The sequence below is a fragment of the Tachysurus fulvidraco genome, chromosome 21 (assembly GCF_022655615.1).
Source record: "Tachysurus fulvidraco isolate hzauxx_2018 chromosome 21, HZAU_PFXX_2.0, whole genome shotgun sequence".
NCBI classification, from domain to species: Eukaryota; Metazoa; Chordata; class Actinopteri; order Siluriformes; family Bagridae; genus Tachysurus; species Tachysurus fulvidraco.
Window position 1 is genome coordinate 20,801,375 of NC_062538.1, and position 20,101 is coordinate 20,821,475.

The 20,101-nt window shown below is 40.6% G+C and overlaps 3 protein-coding genes across 12 annotated transcripts in view; 2 read left to right on the forward strand and 1 right to left on the reverse strand.

Moving 5' to 3' along the window:
• Positions 1–245, forward strand: part of si:ch1073-398f15.1 (cardiomyopathy-associated protein 5) — a 3,049-nt gene extending 2,804 nt beyond the window's left edge. Inside the window, exon 2 of the mRNA XM_027152714.2 lies at positions 1–245. This exon is cut by the window's left edge and continues 2,049 nt beyond it. Coding sequence (XP_027008515.2) covers positions 1–40 — 40 coding nt within the window. The 3' untranslated portion in view covers positions 41–245.
• Positions 246–1,147: 902 nt separating this feature from the next.
• On the forward strand, positions 1,148–4,363 carry zgc:86839 (Cyclin-dependent kinases regulatory subunit 2-like). The gene is made up of 3 exons (XM_027152629.2): positions 1,148–1,326; positions 2,880–3,007; positions 3,493–4,363. The coding sequence occupies exons 1-3, from the start codon at positions 1,268–1,270 to the stop codon at positions 3,531–3,533; spliced, it is 228 nt and encodes a 75-aa protein (XP_027008430.1). The 5' UTR covers positions 1,148–1,267; the 3' UTR covers positions 3,534–4,363.
• A 390-nt stretch (positions 4,364–4,753) lies between these two features.
• sema4d (sema domain, immunoglobulin domain (Ig), transmembrane domain (TM) and short cytoplasmic domain, (semaphorin) 4D) overlaps positions 4,754–20,101 on the reverse strand; it is a 49,013-nt gene continuing 33,665 nt past the window's right edge. For 9 of the 10 annotated variants that reach the window (XM_047805452.1, XM_047805459.1, XM_047805453.1 and 6 more), the window contains 13 exons: positions 19,146–19,291; positions 18,362–18,424; positions 18,163–18,261; positions 17,636–17,729; positions 17,417–17,533; positions 16,558–16,709; positions 16,257–16,432; positions 15,961–16,117; positions 14,992–15,214; positions 14,758–14,873; positions 14,437–14,612; positions 13,849–13,895; positions 11,340–13,190 (listed from right to left, as the gene is read on the reverse strand). In XM_047805452.1, coding sequence (XP_047661408.1) covers positions 12,196–13,190; positions 13,849–13,895; positions 14,437–14,612; positions 14,758–14,873; positions 14,992–15,214; positions 15,961–16,117; positions 16,257–16,432; positions 16,558–16,709; positions 17,417–17,533; positions 17,636–17,729; positions 18,163–18,261; positions 18,362–18,424; positions 19,146–19,291 — 2,561 coding nt within the window. In that variant the 3' untranslated portion in view covers positions 11,340–12,195. Of the gene's footprint in view, positions 5,848–6,451; positions 6,544–9,557; positions 9,771–11,063; positions 11,223–11,339; positions 13,191–13,848; positions 13,896–14,436; positions 14,613–14,757; positions 14,874–14,991; positions 15,215–15,960; positions 16,118–16,256; positions 16,433–16,557; positions 16,710–17,416; positions 17,534–17,635; positions 17,730–18,162; positions 18,262–18,361; positions 18,425–19,145; positions 19,292–20,101 lie in introns of those variants that run through there. The other variant, XM_047805462.1, reaches the window with a different exon arrangement.

Genomic DNA, 20,101 nt, shown 5'->3' on the forward strand with positions numbered 1-20,101 from the left:
GCTGGATCTCCTGTATGGTGAGGTTGAGGCGGATAAATGAGACTGTAGGAATTCCAGCATCATAATTTAAAAATTCATGCTAGAAGTTAAAAAACCTCGATCTGTATATGTTCACAAACTCACTGCCTGTTATAGTTAAAAACTCCCTATCATATTTAACGTGTAAATATTTTAATAACCTTTCACGTGGATCGTCCAAGTCTTTAATACAAGATTTGCAAAGCAAATAAACCAAATTTCATTTCCATACCTGTCAGTTTGTCATGTTTTATAAAGGTGGGGATTCAAATAAGCACAAAAAAAAATACACCTTTTCTTTCTCCTTTTGAATCAAGGTAACGTTTTGTCTTTTTAATAAAATTGTCATATATGAATATCCCAGTGTATAATGTGCAAATAGTCTGATATTTCAGTGTAAATATTTAATAACAAGAGGAATAATCATTCACGGTTTCAGAGTAAACAAACAAACAACAATCAATCAAACAATCAGTCAATCAATCAATCAAACAACAAACAAACAACAATCAATCAAACAAACAACAATCAAACAATCAATCAAACAAACAACAATCAATCGATCAATCAATCAAACAAAAATCAAACAAAAAAACAAACAAACAAACAAACAATCAGTCAATCAATCAATCAATCAAACAAACAAACAACAATAAAACAAACAATCAATCAAACAAACAACAATCAAACAAACAAAAAACAATCAATCAAACACAACTCAAACAAACAAACAAACAAACAAACAACACATTTATTTTACATTGAGTCAGTGTAATGCTTTTGAAAAATTGCGTCCTAACTAAAACATTATAAATGTGAACCCTTTTTAGCCATTATTATAGTTTTTATTGATCTTAGTGATTACGTGTAAATTGCGCGACAAGCGCGTTCTAAATGACCGTTACTTTCGATTCCTACATAGGGAGCCTTCAGAGGTAGGAGGGTATTTACATGGTGTCCGTTTCATTGGCCAATCCATGCAAAAGGGGCGGGGTTTATTTAAACGCATACTTAGGGGCTGAATCACAAATAAACTCAGTGCACGACGTAGGGCGCTTAGGTAGTGCGCGTGCTTAGTGGCGGCGTTTACGTCACGTGGTTCCTTCTAGCCAATCAGACAAGCGAAATCTCATTTTAATCGCGCATTCAAAAAAGTTTTCTTCTTTGCAAAGCGCTCGTGCGTCTGGACGAGAACATTCCATAGAGAACGTTAATGCTGAGGTGAATTAGTTTGTTTAGCGCACGCGCCATGGCTCATAAACAGATCTACTACTCAGATAAATACAACGACGACCTCTACGAGTACAGGTAAGTAAAGTCAGGCTAACTGCTTAGTTTAATAGCATTAGCATGTAGCAGCTAACAGGCTAAATAGTAAACTTTCTCTCTGCCGAGGGGAAACTTTTCTCTCCTGGAAGTGAGGAAAAGAAGACGAACAAGTTTATTTGTAGTTAAATATCGTTAAGTAAAAGTTTAAGGTCGAAGTCGTGAAGTTTTTTTTTTCGGTTTGTGCTACATGAAGATTAGCAACATGCTACATGGTGCTGAGGCGTCACGCGGCACTTTGATGTGCAGCTGTACAAATCTGAGGGAAAAGATCATATCGCGATACTTTTGGAGATGCAGACGGTGTTTTGTTTTAAAGTTTACTAAAACAAATTGAAAAATGTCAGAAATCAGACTTTTGAGGGAATGAGTGGGACTTTTTCAGACTATTTATCTCCAAATAAATAACTTAACAGTCAGGAATTTGATTCAATTCAATTTAAATGTATTTCTATAACACTTTTAACATTGGACGTTGTCTCAAAGCAGCTTAACAGAACATAGTAAATATAGTACAAAAGGTTTACTATTATACAAAAGTTTAAGATTAATATTAGACTTGTATTTAAATGTTTGTATTTATCCCTAATGAACAAGCCTGAGGTGACTGTGGTGAGGAAAAACTCCCTTAGATGGAAGAGGAAGAAACCAGACTCAAAATTGAACCTCATCCTCATTTGGGTGACACTGGAGTGTGTGATTATAAGCTGTTAGAGAGCGTTATTATGAATAATGTCCTTTCTATACTCAGATACAGTCAGAAAGTGGTGTATTGATCAGGAGGTTGTTGTCTTGATAGACCACATGGAGTTGGTAACTTCTCTTAGGCTGAATACTTCATGAAGCAAAAACCAACTGGAGCTGGAACATCTTTAGATTCCTCAGGATCCTACCAGGGTTGGACTCTTCTCAATGAAGGTCTGAATCTTCATGACACGGAACCCAACTGAATCTGTATCACTGGATAGGATAAAAAAAGATCTGCAGTGGAAAGGAAATTCAGGATTGTGTTTCTGACCGTTGTTTTACTTTTTGTCCATCTACAGGATCTTCGTGATCACCAGCACACACACACACACACACACACACACACACACACACACACACACACACACACAACAGATCAGAGCAGAAAATATCTGATCCAGGATAATACTCAACCTGTGTTTCAACAATTTATCAGCTCTGTTTGTCTTGGCACATCGTGCTACTGTATTGAAACTGTGGGGATGCACATTAGATGTAAAATACTTGTTTAAATAACTGCTTCAGATCTGCAAAATGTTGACATTTTACCAACGGAATGCAAAAACGTGCCAAAAGTGGGGTCGTCTTTTTTTTCCCCTTCTGTCTAAATAAAACATCCAATGTTAAATTAGTAGGCTTTAAAACATCGGTTATTTAAATAGATACTAAAATTGGATACCGTACGACGTCTGACGTTACATATTTAACCTAGTCTTTGTTTGCTCTTCTTTTGTCACGATCAGAATCAGAGTATGAATAATTGTGCTCTGAAACTTTTTGTATGCCAGGCATGTCGTTTTGCCACGTGAGTTGGCCAAGCAAGTGCCCAAGTCCCACCTGATGTCTGAAGACGAGTGGAGGAGGCTTGGTGTTCAGCAATCCCTCGGATGGGTGCATTACATGATTCACGAACCTGGTCAGTATCGCCATGTCTGAGTTTGAGCTTCAAGCAAGTCAGCATTGAGATACTGAATATTTAGTTTTCTGTATAGATTAATTTGTTAATTTGATTAATTTTTATTTTTTGGTGGACGCCTGATCATGACACCCATATGTGCTTGTTGAACGTCTTTTCATATTTCTTTTTATTTATTTTAACACAAATAGGTGTTATGGTTAAGCGTCTGTGTATTTATATTTACCCGTAAATATTTAGCTGTATATTTTCAAAGAAAGAGGGTAAATTATTTTAAGGTATAATATAATACAGACTTGATCATAATGAGAACATTGTGTAAATGTCTGAATCATCAGCTCTTTCCATCACATCACTTAGCCTGTATGTTGTACTGGTTTTACTTGAAGAGAAATTTATGCTGACATGACCTGCAGATTTATTATTGTTTTATTTATTTATTAAAAGAAAGTCACTTCCTCTTTTTTCCCCTCCTGTCCTTCCAGAACCTCACATCCTGTTATTTAGAAGGCCTCTTCCGAAGTAGCAGTGACACTGAGACCCACCGATTCTCTGGAGCCTTCCTGTGGATTGTTCTGGTATTCAGTGAATACTTGTGACCTTTAAGATTAAATCCTCCTGTGCATTTAGCTGGATTTTTCACAGCGCCTTCGCTCGGACAGAGAATCAGGACAATGCTAAAACCATACTTAAGTGTTCAGGATTTTTTAAAAAGGGGTCAAACATTTTCAATAACGATTCTGCCCAGGAAAACGATTAATGTTGTTCTTCGCTACATCTTTAGCATCGGTATCATGGACGTCGCCTTTTTGTGACTGAAGATGAAAGAGGTTTTTTTTCCCCCACAGTATTTTAGTTAACTTTTAGTTTCTTGCAGAGTCTCGTATGGACGAGGCATATTCACCAGGTTGGGTGGGAATAATACTTTATGGAAGGCAATCAAAGAAAGCGTACACTAGTCCTTGTTTCTTTTCAGTCGATTTTGATTATGAAGCAAAGCACTGAAATGTGGAGAGACCTAATGCTGGGGAATAAAACCACGATTTTTTTTTTATTCATAAAAAAAATAATGGTAAATGCAAATCCTTAAACACAAATGCTTAAACTTCTGTAATGATGTCAGGATTAATGTGTAAATGTTTGTGTACGAAGCGCTATATACGGTCAATTACCAAGGAGATGGCAACGAATAATGTTTTTGCTGTAAATGTGCCTTAAAATGCAAAGTAATGTTCATTTTAAGAAAAATGTTGACATTAAGAAATGGAAAATGACTTGTCAAGTAAAAAAAAAGACCATTGTGAAGCCAGCATGTCATGTACAATCTAATAAATATAATTGCTTTTTCATATTGAATATTTTATGGAAGAAAATCCTTAGTGTTGCAGTTTTTTTTAAAGACAAAATCTAATTCCTTGTTTCAGCAGAAGATGGTGCTGTGATGCCACTGATAATATTTACAGTGTCTCAAGTGAGTCTGAGTGAGGGCTATTTGGATATATTAGGGTTTAATAATAAGCTCACGTTCAGCAGTTCATTTATCCCAAACATCCTCCATTAACATGACCGGTTTAATGTCTGATTCTTAAAACAATCTATTTGTAAAACGGAAAACTACTAATTTAATCTTTGTTTTGGTAGAGAAGCCATACAATGTTTTTTGTTGCCTTTTTAAACTAAGAAAAGCCGACACTGAAGGAGGTCTTATTAATGACAGCTCAGAACAAAGCACACTGAAAATCCAAACATTTTCAATGTCCGATTTATTGAGTACAGTCATAACACTGAAATATCTATATTGACCCTTTCCACGTGTGAAGGCCAAAACAATACAGCAATAATAAATATTTGTAGATGATTTCTGTGAGTAGAAAGATGAATATAAAAGCTAAAAGTAAGGCATCATATTGGTTGTTTTTGGGTTTATATGCCAGTACAAAGTGGTTCATGTTTTTATTTTCTTAGAGAAGTGTCTCAGGGGGTTTAGGTCTGTTTTCACTTTAAGATAAAAACGTGTATCCTGTGTGGCTCTGTTTCTCCTGTTAACGGTGTTTAGCACCAAAGTCTGAAGATTATTAAATGATGTTCCAAACATTATACTAAATATTACATACGATAAATGTATTTATAAGAATGAGCCAATTCTAGACCTAAATTAGAATTGAATCTAATTTTGGTAAGATCCGGCAAGGTTCGTTATTTACGCCTAAAATTAAAAATTTTCTGGTCCTTCAATAAACTCCGCCCCTTTTTGATTAGTTGCCTTTGTTTTTCTTAAAAAGGCCATTGATAAAGACCACGTTAGGAGCAAAAACACTATCATACTTACAGTTCCCCTTGCAGGCAATAGAGGGCTCTAAATATGACACACTGCCCCTTTACTACCTTGTGTCTTTCTTAAAATATTATAATAAATTTTTATAATCTTTTAAAAAATTTTGGCTTTAAAATTTCACACAGACATGATAATATACAAAAAAAAACCCTAATAATTTCCTAAACACACACATTCTCTCAGGCGCCCTTGTGTTTTACTTGCACACGAGTGAAATTTAAATGTAAAACCTCAAGCAGCTTTCGCCCAAAACCGATCTGTGCAGCGGGGCCCGAAACCATGAGATTTTCTTCTGGCTTTGTAAAAAACACCAGATTTCCGAAACACCGGCTGAAGACTCTCTCTAGTTTTTAACCCCAAACACATCCGAAAGGAAAGAGAGAGAGATAGAGGATGAGGACGTGCTGGATTCATCCTGGCTGAGAGAAGAGCGCACACGACAAGTATGGAAACTCGTCCAGTGATAACGGCTCGTTCAGAGTACATCTTGTCCGTCGCAGCTTTCCTATTGAGGACACACACACACATTCATCTTCCTCCTTGCTTTCTGTATTCTTGTGTATTTTTCTAAGTCTTTTTTTTCCCATTTGCTTTCATATCCCTCCTCCCTTAAAAAACGCCACAAAATGCCATAATACGTGATTTCTGGGTGGTACAAAGTTGAAGGAAAAAAACACTTCCTCAAGCGTGATTAGTGGGATTAAGTGGGACCCCGATATGACACGATGCCTTGCTCTCACCGTTTTCCTCACGTCAGTGATTCTTGCTTCTAGACTCACTTTTTTTCTGCTTAATAATTTACAGCGTTTGCTCAGCTGACAGTCGGTTAGGATGGCATGCGAACACAGAAGCCACAGCTGATTTCTGTTCCTGTTTTCTCAAGCATAATAAAGCATACACAACCACGTAAGCGCATGTCTCACACACACACACACACACGAAAACACGTTGCCTGTAGCTTGGGCAAGACATTATGTAGATGCTTAGGATAAATAGATTTTATATTTAATCTACATTCAATACAAACAAAACACTCCAGCAGTCCAGTGAGCCAGTCGATGCACAGTTTTAGGGTGTGTGTGTGTGTTTTTTTTTGTGTGTGTACCTACCCAGAGTTTCTTCCAGTTATTAAAATGTCTCTCATGCTCGGTGATGGTGGCTCTCCACTGGTTCAGCTCTTCTGACACGGTGTCGGCTTCATCTATGAAAACACACACAACAGATTCTACCTGGAGAGCAACTGTGTATGGTGGTCTGAGAAAACCCATTTGGTCATTTATAAAATACTGTTTATGTCAATATCAAGACACCATAAATACATTTTAACAGAATGAAAGGGTTTTATGGCTTTATGTAATTTTTACAGCATCGGTGTGTTAGAGGAACTCAAGGAACTGTGAAGTCAGATATCTTCTGTTTAAGAACAACCTTGACCCTGGAATGGCAATTAGTTCATGGGACTTTACAGAATGCAGAATTAGTTTATATGCTTTACTGTAAGGGGTATAATAGTGTGATATAGAGTAAGGGGTAACAATCAGTGTTGTATAAAGTACTAGAAAGCAATACTCGAGTAGAAGACGTACAAGTATCGTACTAGAAAAAGGCTTTGGTAGAAGTGAAAGTCACCTTTTAGAATATTACTCAAGTAAAAGTCTTAAAGTATCTGATATTTACTGTACTTAAGTATCAAAAGTCATTTTTTGATATTTAATGTACTTAAGTATTTGAAGTAAAAGTAAAAAGTAAAACTTCAGTCATTTTCGGTAGGCATAAGAGCAGGGGCGGTTCTAGGGTTTCATCTTTAGGAGTTTTAGCCCTCAGTGAGAATTTAAAACAAGACGAGTTTTATATTATATATTATATGACTACGTAGTAAGCCAAAAGTGGACACCAACATTTTATGCATGATGTAATGATGAATGCCAGTCTTGAATCAGATCAGTTAGTGTACGTGTGCATTCTCTACAAACAGTGTGTCCAATGAATGCAGTTATTAATAAACTAATATTCACAAGACAAAGACCAAATCAATAAATGTTATTTTTATTTAGTATTGATATTGCATTAATATTTTGTTTGTGCTATCAACTCTGGTAATAAGAATAGTGACATTTTACTGCTTTTGGTTGCCGCCGTTATAGATAAATGCCTCCAGCAATGACTGCGCGAGCATCTCCGTACAGCTTGCGGTGCGTGTAATGCAATCTATGAGCAGTGATTCGTCAAACCTCCCTTATTGCAGTCGCACGCATTTCTTCTGATTTTATTTCGTAGTAACGAGTAACGAAGATACTTAGTTGAAATATAACGAAGTAAAAGTATACATTTTATCTAGGAAATGTAGTGGAGTAAAAGTGAAAGTTGACAAATTTAAATAGCGAAGTAAAGTACAGATACGTGAAATTTTTGTGAAGTATTTTTACTTTGTAAACCATTACAACACTGGTAACAATAGAGTGTGATATAGAGTAAGGGGTATAATAGAGTGTGATATAGAGTAAGGGGTGTAATAGAGAGTGTGATATAGAGTAAGGGGTATAATAGAGTGTGATATAGAGTAAGGGGTGTAATAGAGAGTGTGATATAGAGTAAGGGGTGTAAGAGTGTGATATAGAGTAAGGGGTGTAATAGAGTGTGATATAGAGTAAGGGGTATAATAGAGTGTGATATAGAGTAAGGGGTGTAATAGAGTGTGATATAGAGTAAGGGGTGTAATAGAGTGTGATATAGAGTAAGGGGTGTAATAGAGTGTGATATAGAGTAAGGGGTATAATAGAGTGTGATATAGAGTAAGGGGTGTAATAGAGTGTGATATAGAGTAAGGGTTTGTAATAGAGTGTGATTATAGAGTCAAGGGGTTGTTGTAATAGAGTGTGATATAGAGTAAGGGGAATAATAGAGTGGATATAGAGTAAGGGGTGTTGTGTAATAGAGTGTGATATAGAGTAAGGGGTTATAATAGAGTGTGATATACGAGTAAGGGGTATAATAGAGTGTGATATAGAGTAATGGGTGTTTTGAATAGAGAGTGTGATATATGAGTAAGGGGTATAATAGAGTGTGAATAGAGTAAGGGGTCTGTGTAATAGAGAGTGTGATATAGAGTAAGGGGTGTAAGAGTGTGATATAGAGTAAGGGGTGTAATAGAGTGTGATATAGAGTAAGGGTGTCTGGTACTAGAGTGTGATATAGATTAAGGGGTTGTAGTGTGAATAGAGGTGTGATATAGAGTAAGGGGTGTAATAGAGTGTGATATAGAGTAAGGGGTGTAATAGAGTGTGATATAGAGTAAGGGGTATAATAGAGTGTGATATAGAGTAAGGGGTGTAATAGAGTGTGATATAGAGTAAGGGGTGTAATAGAGTGTGATATAGAGTAAGGGGTGTAATAGAGTGTGATATAGAGTAAGGGGTATAATAGAGTGTGATATAGAGTAAGGGGTGTAATAGAGTGTGATATAGAGTAAAGGGGTGTAATAGAGTGTGATATAGAGTAAGGGGTGTAATAGAGTGTGATATAGAGTAAGGGGTGTAATAGAGTGTGATATAGAGTAAGGGGTGTAATAGAGTGTGATATAGAGTAAGGGGTATAATAGAGTGTGATATAGAGTAAGGGGTGTAATAGAGTGTGATATAGAGTAAAGGGGTGTAATAGAGTGTGATATAGAGTAAGGGGAATAATAGAGTGTGATATAGAGTAAGGGGTGTAATAGAGTGTGATATAGAGTAAGGGGTGTAATAGAGTGTGATATAGAGTAAGGGGTGTAATAGAGTGTGATATAGAGTAAGGGGAATAATAGAGTGTGATATAGAGTAAGGGGTGTAATAGAGTGTGATATAGAGTAAAGGGGTGTAATAGAGTGTGATATAGAGTAAAGGGGTGTAATAGAGTGTGATATAGAGTAAGGGGAATAATAGAGTGTGATATAGAGTAAAGGGGTGTAATAGAGTGTGATATAGAGTAAAGGGGTGTAATAGAGTGTGATGTGTTATAGCATTGTAATAATGACTATATAAGTAATCATGTATGATTATATTACAGTATAATAGAATATATTTTCCCCTAAATAACGGTCTGTTTTATTTGCTGTATGTTTAACTGCAGGCTCACAGGAAGATTAAATGACAGACACATCTGATGGCCTCCAGACTCGAGCGTAACAGAATTACATCCCCGACTGAACTGTTCAGCTCTTCCACTAGGACCCATTACCTCTGCTGCTGAGTCGCAGATCGATTTTTGACGTGTCATTTCCTGCCTCTGACACGGCGCTGCACTGGTATTGTGTGTCTTTACTCAGAGGCTCCTCCCTCACCCAGCTGCTCACCAGCACATCACCAGCACCGAGGGCGTGTCTGTACTCTGTGACCGGCGTCTCCAGTCTCCGCCCGTTCGAATGCCAACGAAGGCTAACGTCACCAGGACCTGAGGAACAAACCGCACTTACACACGCACAAAAACACACTCGGCGCTCGCAAAGCTTCAGCTCTTACCACATGCTTCATTCTCAGCTTCAACAGCTGCGTGCTTTAGTTGAATCCAAGCGAGAAACCGATCGGGGTTAAAAAAATAAACACACACGTGCGTACAGTACATACAGTGTGTATAGTGTTTATCAGTAGGTGATCCACAATATTAAATGTAACTGTAAAGGGATAAAAAAATGTACGTTTATTCTTTAACAAATTGTTGACAGATCGCTGTTGTACAAGTGGAATAAAACATGTTGTCAGAAAATAATCAACTCATTCTATAGGGCTCGTTTAAGAAGTCGTTTAAACGAACCAGCGCGAGGCTTCGCGATGACTTCAGAGCGAACGTGTTAATCGAGACACGTCCCGCCCTCCGACGTTTGTTTATGATTTACGATCTCCGATACGAGCGAAAGGAAGCAAACAGGATCTTTAACGTCGATTAATTCATTTATTAATTTGGCTAAAATTGAGAGAAAACAATATGTACAGTCAGAATATACATCTGGACTTATATTTACACTGTACAAGCAAAATAAAAACAACAAGATCATCATACTGAAACAGGTCAAATGTCCAATGTGCTCAAAGTTCATTCAGATGTTTCTTTCTTTCTTACTTTTTTTTTTTTTTTAATATTTAAACAAAGGCAACTCAACATCGGAGAAAGAAATCTGAAGAATAGAAAGAACTTTCTTCTTCTATTTTGAAGTGTTGTGCAAAATGTTCCAGAGTCTAACAGCTACTCTAAAACACTGAGTGGATTCAGGCTTGAAGGCAGTGACAGAGAGCTGGGTGTTTTCCGAAGATCTGGCAACATGCATCGCTGAGAACCTGCATTATGTCAGGACTTCGTGAGCGCTTCCTCGTCTTCGTGAAGTTTAACAGAACCTTTTATGGATTAATCTGAAGCTCGGAACAGCCGTGATGAATAAAAGGAGAAATACAGAAAGGGAGTGAGGGAAGAATTTTTGTGGAGTTTCCTGAACAGTTGAAGGAGAAGATGGAGAGAGAGAGAGAGAGAGAGAGAGAGAGAGAGAGAGAGAGAGAAATCGAGCAAATGTGGATAGGGAAATGAATAGTGTGGAAACACTAGGAGAGAAAGAGACAGAAGATGGGAGAGAGAGAGAACAGAGAAAGAAAGAAAGAGTGAGAGAGAAAGAGGGGGAATACACCACAACAGCAAGCAGAGAATGCAAGCAGGCCAGGCAGGCTGCACAGGTCAGAGGTCAGAGGTACCACTCACCCACAGCCAGGCAGAACAGGAGGAAGGCCTGGTGGGAGTGAACACCCCAGGACTGCTCGCTCAACAGCGGGGGGAGCAGGCGAGCACCTCCACACTCCACACCTCTCCAGGCTGAGGAAGAGGAGGAGGAAGAAGAGGAGGATGGAAAAGACGAGCAGGCTGTGCAGGGGGAGAGAGAGTGAGTGAGTGAGTGTTCAGAATTCAGAAATCACACAGAGGTAAGTGAGTGAGATGGAAATTGAGAATTTGTTAGTTAAAACAATTAAAGAGAAAAAACCCTCCAAATTCCTACTGAGCTCATTTAGATGCTTAAGTAATGATGATAATAATAATAATCTTTCTGCAGAAGCCTGACGTCACACATTTCTGCGTATTGTGCCGATCGAGAGGTTTCTCCAGGATCAGGGCTGTTCGAGAAGAACCCAAAACGTCCACATCAACATATCAGAAGTGGATTAAGAACCACAGAACCACAGGGTAACAAGAACCGAGCCTGGAACACCAACCTGTTCACCAGGACACCAGTTTTACTGAACCGAACGCTCACAGTTTATTGTACGCTTCTTTCTTTAGTTTTTTTTTTTCATTGGGGGAAAAAAAATACTGTTGCATCATCATCAGTCTTAACTCACAGTCTTAATTTCCACATCCACGAGGAAGGAATTTCCTCCCGGCATTCTGTCCGGAATTCTGTTTTATTTTTTTTAAACAATCCTTCCTTCATGTGCTGATCAGGAAAGATCTGGCCAAGTCGGATCGACGTCCCTGAGAGGAACACGCAACGATGCAACAAACATTGTAGGGAAGGTGAAAGGAGGGGAAAAAAAGAGGAAAATTTCCCCCATCTCAAAGAAGAAAAAAAACAAACTCCAATTTGGAAAACTTTGAGTTAACTTACCAATTTGGTAAACCACGTTTCCAATTTGGAATCATGTGGATGTATTTTTTGCTTGATGATCTATGCAAAAAAGCGACGCTGTCAAAAAATCGGATTGTCAAAAAAAAAAAAAAAAAAAAAGGACAGCAAGAACATGAAAAAAGAAAAACACGTGGCTGCGTTTCAGTATGTGATGTTTGGGAATAAATCTATCCAAACGTTGGTATATGAGCCGGAGAAAAGTCGTCCGTTCCGTTACGATTCATCAGCGTCTGCGTACTTGATCGAATCCGATTCGCATTTAACGTCAAACGGTTCCTGTTTCAGGGCTCCGTTGTTCTCCTCTTCACAGCTATTTGATGGGATTTTCCCGTTTCCGTATTCCGTTTCCGTTTCATATCCTGTGTCTCGGAGTGCTCCGTTCTGATGTGGTGGTTCGTACGGGTCACGTTTTTCTGGCAACACGTCCATTAATCCCCCCTCGCAGGAAGCGTACTCGCGCTGCGGCTTCTTCTGCGAGCCGAGCATGGCGGCGCGGAGCCTCAGACACGGACCCGGAAGGTACTGCATGTAGCAGTTGTACGCCAGGCCGCACAGGAACAGGAGGAAGAAAAGCAGGAAGAGGAACAACAGAGCTTTACTGTTGTCATACTGGAGGTACTTTGCATGTGGATCCTTGATCTCAGGTCCTTGATTTTTTGAATCGCTACTTTGAGGAGGGACGTAATGTTTAGTGTCTGCTTTTACGCCGTGGACGTTAGCCGTGGTAGCGGGGCGGGTTAGTGGGGGCGGAGGAACACTGGACCGGGTAGATGGCGTTAGTGGTGAAGGTCCTGCGGTGTTACTGTTGCCGTTATTACCTCGTGATGCCGTGGTGGTGGTGGTGGTAGTGTGTGATGTGGACGGATCGGGATTGGGAACGTCGATGATCTCGACCGAGGACATGGGCAAGATTTCAGAACTCTCCAGACGGAGGATGTAGGAGGCCTGCAACCGGGTGAAGTTCTTCCCGGCCGCGAACTCGACGGTCCAGCACTCGTAGTGGCCCTGGTTCTGTGGAGCCACGCTGTAGATGAGCAGCGCAGAGTCGCCCATCACCAGGAAGTGAGTCGAATCGGTCAGGATGCTGTCGTTGACCTTCCAAAACACCTGTGCCAGGTTGGAGCGCACGGTGCATGCCAGCTCCGCCGAACTGCCCGGCTTTACCACCATCTGCTGGGGCTGGTTTATTATGCTGGATCGTGGTCTCGCTGTGGAGGAGACGAGATGGGAGACAGGATTAAAGTGCAGAAATGCTCATGAAAATCTAATGCTAACGCTGCAACTCTACTGTACCCAGAATGATCCAAGTGGAATTGTTACTGTCTTCCGATCTAAACCCAGAGTAAGGTTTTATAATCGTTTATGTTCTGTAAAGCTGCTTTGAGACAATGTCGATTGTCTAGTTTGATTCTAGCAGAAAAACATACGTGACTGTTTTAACGGATGAGCCGTGAGACGCTCTACAGATTAGATTACATCAGAGTAAACGCTCGATGATGGAAGATCATGCGGGCTGTCAAGAGCTTGTGCTAGTGTTAAACACGGGTCACATCCAAACACCGACGTGATTAACATCAGATCGCAGCTCTTATCCAGATCGACCACACGCACAGCCTCAACCACCAGCTTTAACTACTTTACTATCAGAACCGTCACCGTGGCAGCAAAAAATGTTCAAGCATTTGCATTGCAAACGGGTTACAGAGATGTGACGTTCCTGTCCTGACCGTCAGGACTAGTCATGTGTGTGTCATTATTATTACAGATAAATATTTATCTGATGAAAACGTACTCCGTTTACGTTCACGGACTGCAGGAAGGGATTCTGTATGGACGTGAATGTGGACGGTTATCTAAAGCACCTACCTGATGGACACTTGTCTGCATCCCCTTTCAGGTTCTGAACGTACTTCCTGTAGATTAAAAACAGAAAGAAAGAAAACAAGATGCATTTTATACATTCCGATAATAATCGGGGGACATCAGGTTCCTTCTGTAAACCTGAACTATATCTTTTTTGGGAAAATCCGCTTAAATTTTACAGAAAATAATAATCTATATTAATAATACATACATAATATATAATAATATATATATATATATATATATATATATATTTATCTATATATAAAAATGCAGATTTCCTCACTTATTAGAATTAGACTCTTTTCAGTCATTAATTTTATTTATTAAAATGTTTTTTTTTTTTTTAAACGATTCTGAGAATCAAAATAAATCGACTCGTGATTCGGTGTCATGAGTCATTTTTAACTGGAGTGTCTCGATTCACAATTATCGATTATTATTCAGTGTCCTGAAGCCCAAGATGCCCAGCTGCGGTCTGAGCAGACCCACAATGCACTACGTGTACATATCAGTCAGAATATTTCTAACCATCCCTACATACACGTGATGCGACACGATCACGACGTCACGTTCAGGTGAGTAACTAACCTGGGCGGTTTGTTATCCTGCTCCTGAAAGATGTTGATACAGGAAGCAGCGTGTGTGTCCCAGGCACAGTACGGGTCACGGGCGAGAACGCAGTCTGCGCAGGTCACGTATTTGTGGCAGAACGCAGTGGGAGACTGGATGACCCCCGAGTCCGAGCCTGCGTACAGGAAGCTGCCCTGTAGTGAACAAAGTAATGTTAGACAAAATCAGATTTATTTATAAATATTACACAATGAATCGTACATTTATATATAAAAGCCGTGCTACTGTAATCGAGTACTGATACAAATGTGACTTGTATAGTAGTTTTATGAGCTTTACCTCTTTTGTGGAGAGGAGCAGTGTTTTGATTGGCTGGGAGTTCTTCAGCAGCTGGATCTCTTCGATTATGTGTGAGCCTCCTTCGTACACCACGGATTTGTGTACAAACCCTTTATCTGATAACACAGTCATCAGAGTCGAGTTTAAAAGCACGATTTTAAATCGAATTAACCGTTAAGCGTCCGACGTGATTCAGACGCCTCCGCGAGGCACAGGGACGTCGCAGGCACTCACCGGTGGCGGTGAAGAGAACATCGTAGACGCTGTTGTCGAGAGCGGTGACTCTCTCCACGACAATCTGCGTGTAGTTGACGTCTTTGGTGGTGAGGCGCGGCCCCTGTCCGATGGGCAGCACGGGTTCGGCCATGAGCGGGTGGTCCTTCACAAACTGCAGCGTCTTGTCGGGCAGCAGCAGAGAGTTGGTGATGTTCTGCATGCGGTTCTGGTTGGTAATGCACTGTGGAACACAAAGAGGAGAAGATTGAGGATGTAGAGTCAGATTTATACACAGTACTGCTGCAGTAAAGCTGATAACTTGTCTAAGACCATGGAGTTAAAATTAAACATGCAATCATAGGTGGCCTAATGGTTAGAGAGTTTGACTCCTAACCCTAAGGTTGTGGGTTCGATTCTCGGGTCTGCCAAGACTGAGGTGCCCTTGAGGAAGGCACCGAACGCCCCACCAACTGCAGCATAAACGGCTGCCCACTGCTCTGGGTGTCTGTTCATGGCGTGTGTGTGTGTGTTCACTGCTGTGTGGTGTGTGTTTGTGTGTGTGTGTTCACTGCTGTGCGGTGTGTGTGTGTGTGATCACTGCTGTGTGTGTGTTCACTGCTGTGTGGTGTGTGTGTTTGTGTGTGTGTGATCATTGCTGTGTGTGTGTGTGTGTGTTCACTGCTGTGTGTGTGTGTTCACTGCTGTGTGGTGTGTTTGTGTGTGTGTGCGTGTGATCACTGCTGTGTGTGTGTGTGTGTGTTCACTGCTGTGTGGTGTGTGTGTGTTTGTGTGTGTGTGTGTGTGATCACTGCTGTGTGTGTGTGTATGATCACAGCACATCTAAAATGAGCTACTCGTTTTTGTTTTTTTTTAAAATCACATCTCCATAAAATGTGTGGTCTTTTTTTTCTTTTTTCTATTTTAATATAAAGTTGTAATCATATCACAGACCCATGTGCTAGAGCTGTTATCTGGTTAAATACGCACCGCTCCAGGTCTGGGAGAAGGCGTGATGCCGTTGTATTGGACCCACTTGGTGTGGGATTGCTCCATCATGGCCTTCTGCATGTACTTCCCTTTAGAGAACACCTCGTCCACTGTGGTCATGTTATACGCACACACAGCAGAGAGGCCCATGTTTCCCCTACGGCAGACAGAAGAGAAGAAGAATTAGCATTTTATGAAAATAGAACCTCGCTTCCTCATTCGTTGTTGTGACAAATGACTAAGCGAAAGACTAATTAACCACACATTCTCTCTCTCACTCACACACACACACTCACCACTGGGAAGTGAAAACACCGTAGATGACCGTTTCTCTCCAGTCAGATGTTTTAACTATGAACACGTCATGCACGACATTGAAGACAAAATTGAGCTCAGGCATGGAGCAAACCAGCTTGGCCTTCAGGAAGGACGTCCACTTCTTCTGCAGAGTCCTCTGGCCGCCCAAGTCGCCCTGAGATTTAACGGAAAGGGTTTTGATTAATACAAAATGGCTTTGTATTGAAGTCGGTGTAAATATTTGTCATCTGACCAATCAGAGTATGAGATGGCGGCGTGGACATAAATACGGTACATCACCTTGCACACACGAGCGATACGGGGAATCAGGAGCTTCCCGAAGAACTCGTACTCCACAGAGACCTCCGTGAAGAAGTAGTAGATCTTATCGTCGTCGCCGTCCGGACTGTTGCTTCCTTCCCGGATCACGTCTGCAAACACAAACCTGGGCTCTGTACACAGGACACACAGCCAGAACAGGGAAAAGACTTTAGTTTAGTAAGACACACAAACGATATACTACACTGATGTACATCCCTTTATACTACACTCATTTGTCTCTGATTACAAAATACTATTAATAAAAGAACGATAAATACTTTATCTGTTTATATTTACTGTTAATATTTCATTATATATTTAATATTCAATTGTTCTTGCAGCTAAATCAATCGTTCCCTGAGCAAATTCTCTCTCTCTCTCTCCATTTCTCTTTCCATCTCTCACACTCAATCTCTCCCTCTCCATCTCTCTTTCCTGCCCTCTCCATCGCTCTCTCTCTCCTTCTCCATCTCTCTCTCCATCTCCATCTTTCTCAATCGCTCGGTCTCTCTCCCTCTCAATTTCTCTCCACCTCTTTCCCTCTCTCTCCATCTCTCCCTCCCTCTCCATCTCTCTCAATCCTCTCAATCGCTCTCCATCTCTCTGTCCCTCCCTCTCCACCTCCCTCTTAGTTAATACATCAAAACATAACTGTTGTGCCGACACTGGAGACTCCTTCCAAGCCTCATCCCTTCATCAAACCTCTGTGAATCAGTTACTATAGAAATGATAACGTACCAGAACGAGCCTGTTACTATTAAACTGTGAAGCCGAGACTCCACCCAGTCAGAATGGAGTGTTTAACAGTGCTGTGGTGTAAATATGTAAATAGGCGTACCGTTGAGCCAGGAGGTGGAGTACTCTGTCCGCAGCAGGCTGTGAGGTCGTGAGAACTTGGAGATGATCGGCTCGCTGCCCAGGAAGTTGTACGAGGTCCCCGAGTACAACTCGCCATCTGTACGATGAACACATACAGACGTGTCCGATTAACACACAGGCTGTGGACAATCAGACACTAAGAGGAGACTGGGAGCGTGTAGAAGGACCGATCACTCACCGACCATAACCGTGGTAAAACTCTGAGTAGGGTCGTACGGACACTTCCCTCTGCCGTCGTCCTTCTTTCCCATCAGCATGAAGTCCTTTAAAGACTACACACGAGCAAGAGGCGGTTTGTGTTAAAGACAGACATTAATACACGGATCTCTGCGAAAGAAAGTCTTTCAAAGTCTCTGCTTTAAGAAACCAAAGACGGTTACAACCACGAATAAGGAACACATGGCTAAAATGTCACGAGTCACGAAGAAACCTAAACTCTGGGCTTTCTGGGCTGTATTTTAGTTCTAGGAACTAAATACTTTTGGGGCAAGAATTCAAAAGGTTCTCATGTTGTCAGATCGCGGTGATGTGGGAAGGTTTTTTACGGTTAATAAAACCAAACTTTTATCACCTACACATCCAAGTTATCGTGTATTACAAAATCCCCACACATGGTTTTATCTCTCAGACCGGTAGAACTGGTAGAACACCACAGAACCGTAGAACCCACAGAAATCCCAGGCTGAGAGAAGAGCCGAGACTCACCAGGTAATCGCAGAGAGGCTGAAACGCATGGGTCCCACACACGAACAGATGCTCTTCATCCAGCACCTGAAGAACCTGGATGTAGTTTCTACAGTCCGTCTGAAACGCACAGAAAGGGAAAAAACACCGGGTCATTCACCAGGAGTAAAAAAAAAAAAACACCCAACATAAATTATAAATATTATTTTAAAATCGTTACCTCTTCAGATTTCCCTTTTAAAGTGCACCGTGTCTTATCAGGACTCGGAACCTTCCACAACACCTGAAAACCACATAACATTTTAGTTTTAGTTCAGGGGGAAACGTCGCACGCTCGAAGCGCAAAAGGTCATCTGTGTGAAGAAATTTCCCTTTGATTCTGATGACGTGTGATGTTCCGGGACTGAAACGGGACGGAGACGCCGGAGGAAAAACGACGGGCGGAATTTACAGGGTCGTGATTTTAACCGAGTATTAAAGAAAGCGTTTGTTAAAATATCGTACGGGGTTGAACGGGGGACGCCGGAGTGTAGCTTCAGACGTACGGCTGCTGGGTTCTTGATTCTGATTGGTCAGGAAGGTGCGTTGCTGAATTTTTTCTAACAGCAGCACTGACAGTTAATTAAACCGTTTTTTTTTGTTGTTTTTTTTAGTTCTTGACGCTTTCTCTTGGTGCTTATTTAGTATATGACACGGTGACATATATGATGGTTTATATATATATATATATATATATATGAAGGAACCTTTGGTGTCAGCTTTTTTAAACAGCTTTGTAACAGATGCATTCGACGTGACCAAAAAAGAAAAGAAAATGCATGAGGTGTTTTAATGATGCACTTTGAACACCTTCGGACTTCCGTTAGAGGTGAGTTAGGGTAAAGAGGCAGCTGATGTTTCACAGTAATGAGAAACGTGTTGAAGTTCATGTCTGTGCTCAACACACACACACACACACAAGCCTGACCACCATCTGTGGGTGTTTTTAGGTCAGATATCTTCACCTGGTTATTTTTGACGGACACGTTGTTGATGTCAAGCTGAAAGATGGCCTCTCTGGCCCCGACGTACAGCGCTCCTCTCTCCTCGTTCAGCAACAGAGTGGAGTAGTTAAACACACCCGGCTCGGAAAACTCCACCAAGCTCATCTCTGGAAACACACACACACAAGAGAGAAGTTAGATAAACGTTTGTTCCCTTAAACTAAAAACCCACAAAAACAACATGCGTCACGTGTCTGCGCTCGGATTAGGACTTTTGTTCTGCCGTAATATATGCATTATTATAAGACACTATAAGACGCATATAAAAAGACACTAAATGGCACAGTGTGCTTCCCCCGAGACACTCGACTGCTTCATCTTTCACATGGAATGTTTCATGACCTCAGGTGCAACTCTGCTCGAGATAAACTCAGAGAGACTCAAGCTGGTGAGACACAAGCTGTCTGAGGTGTGTGTGTGTGTGTGTGTGTGTGTGTGCGTAGATCTAAGAGTAAAAGCAGTAGTGTTAGGTTGATGTACCTGTTGCTAACATGTTTGTTGTCTGCATATGCAAACTTTGCACTATACCACTTCCTGTAGTATAAACCATCAGCTCTGAGCGTGAGAAAAAAAGACATCTCTGTCACAAAAGATGAAGAGAATAATTCTACACCTCCCTCTCTCTCTCGACTATCTTTTGAGTCACAGTGACCCGATTTTCCGATCTAAAGTCTTTCTAATTGAGTAACATCTCTCTCTCTCACTCTCTCTCTCGTATCCTAGTTGCAAAAATATATATATATATACACCTTGCATGAACACTTGTGTGTGTCTGTGTGTTTGTGCTAAAAGAAGGATATTGTATAATATTGTATAATTTAGTGTGTTTGTGTGCACATATTCAGAAAGAGAAACACACACACACACACACACACACACAGATATATAGAGAGAGAGACAGCGATATATATATATAG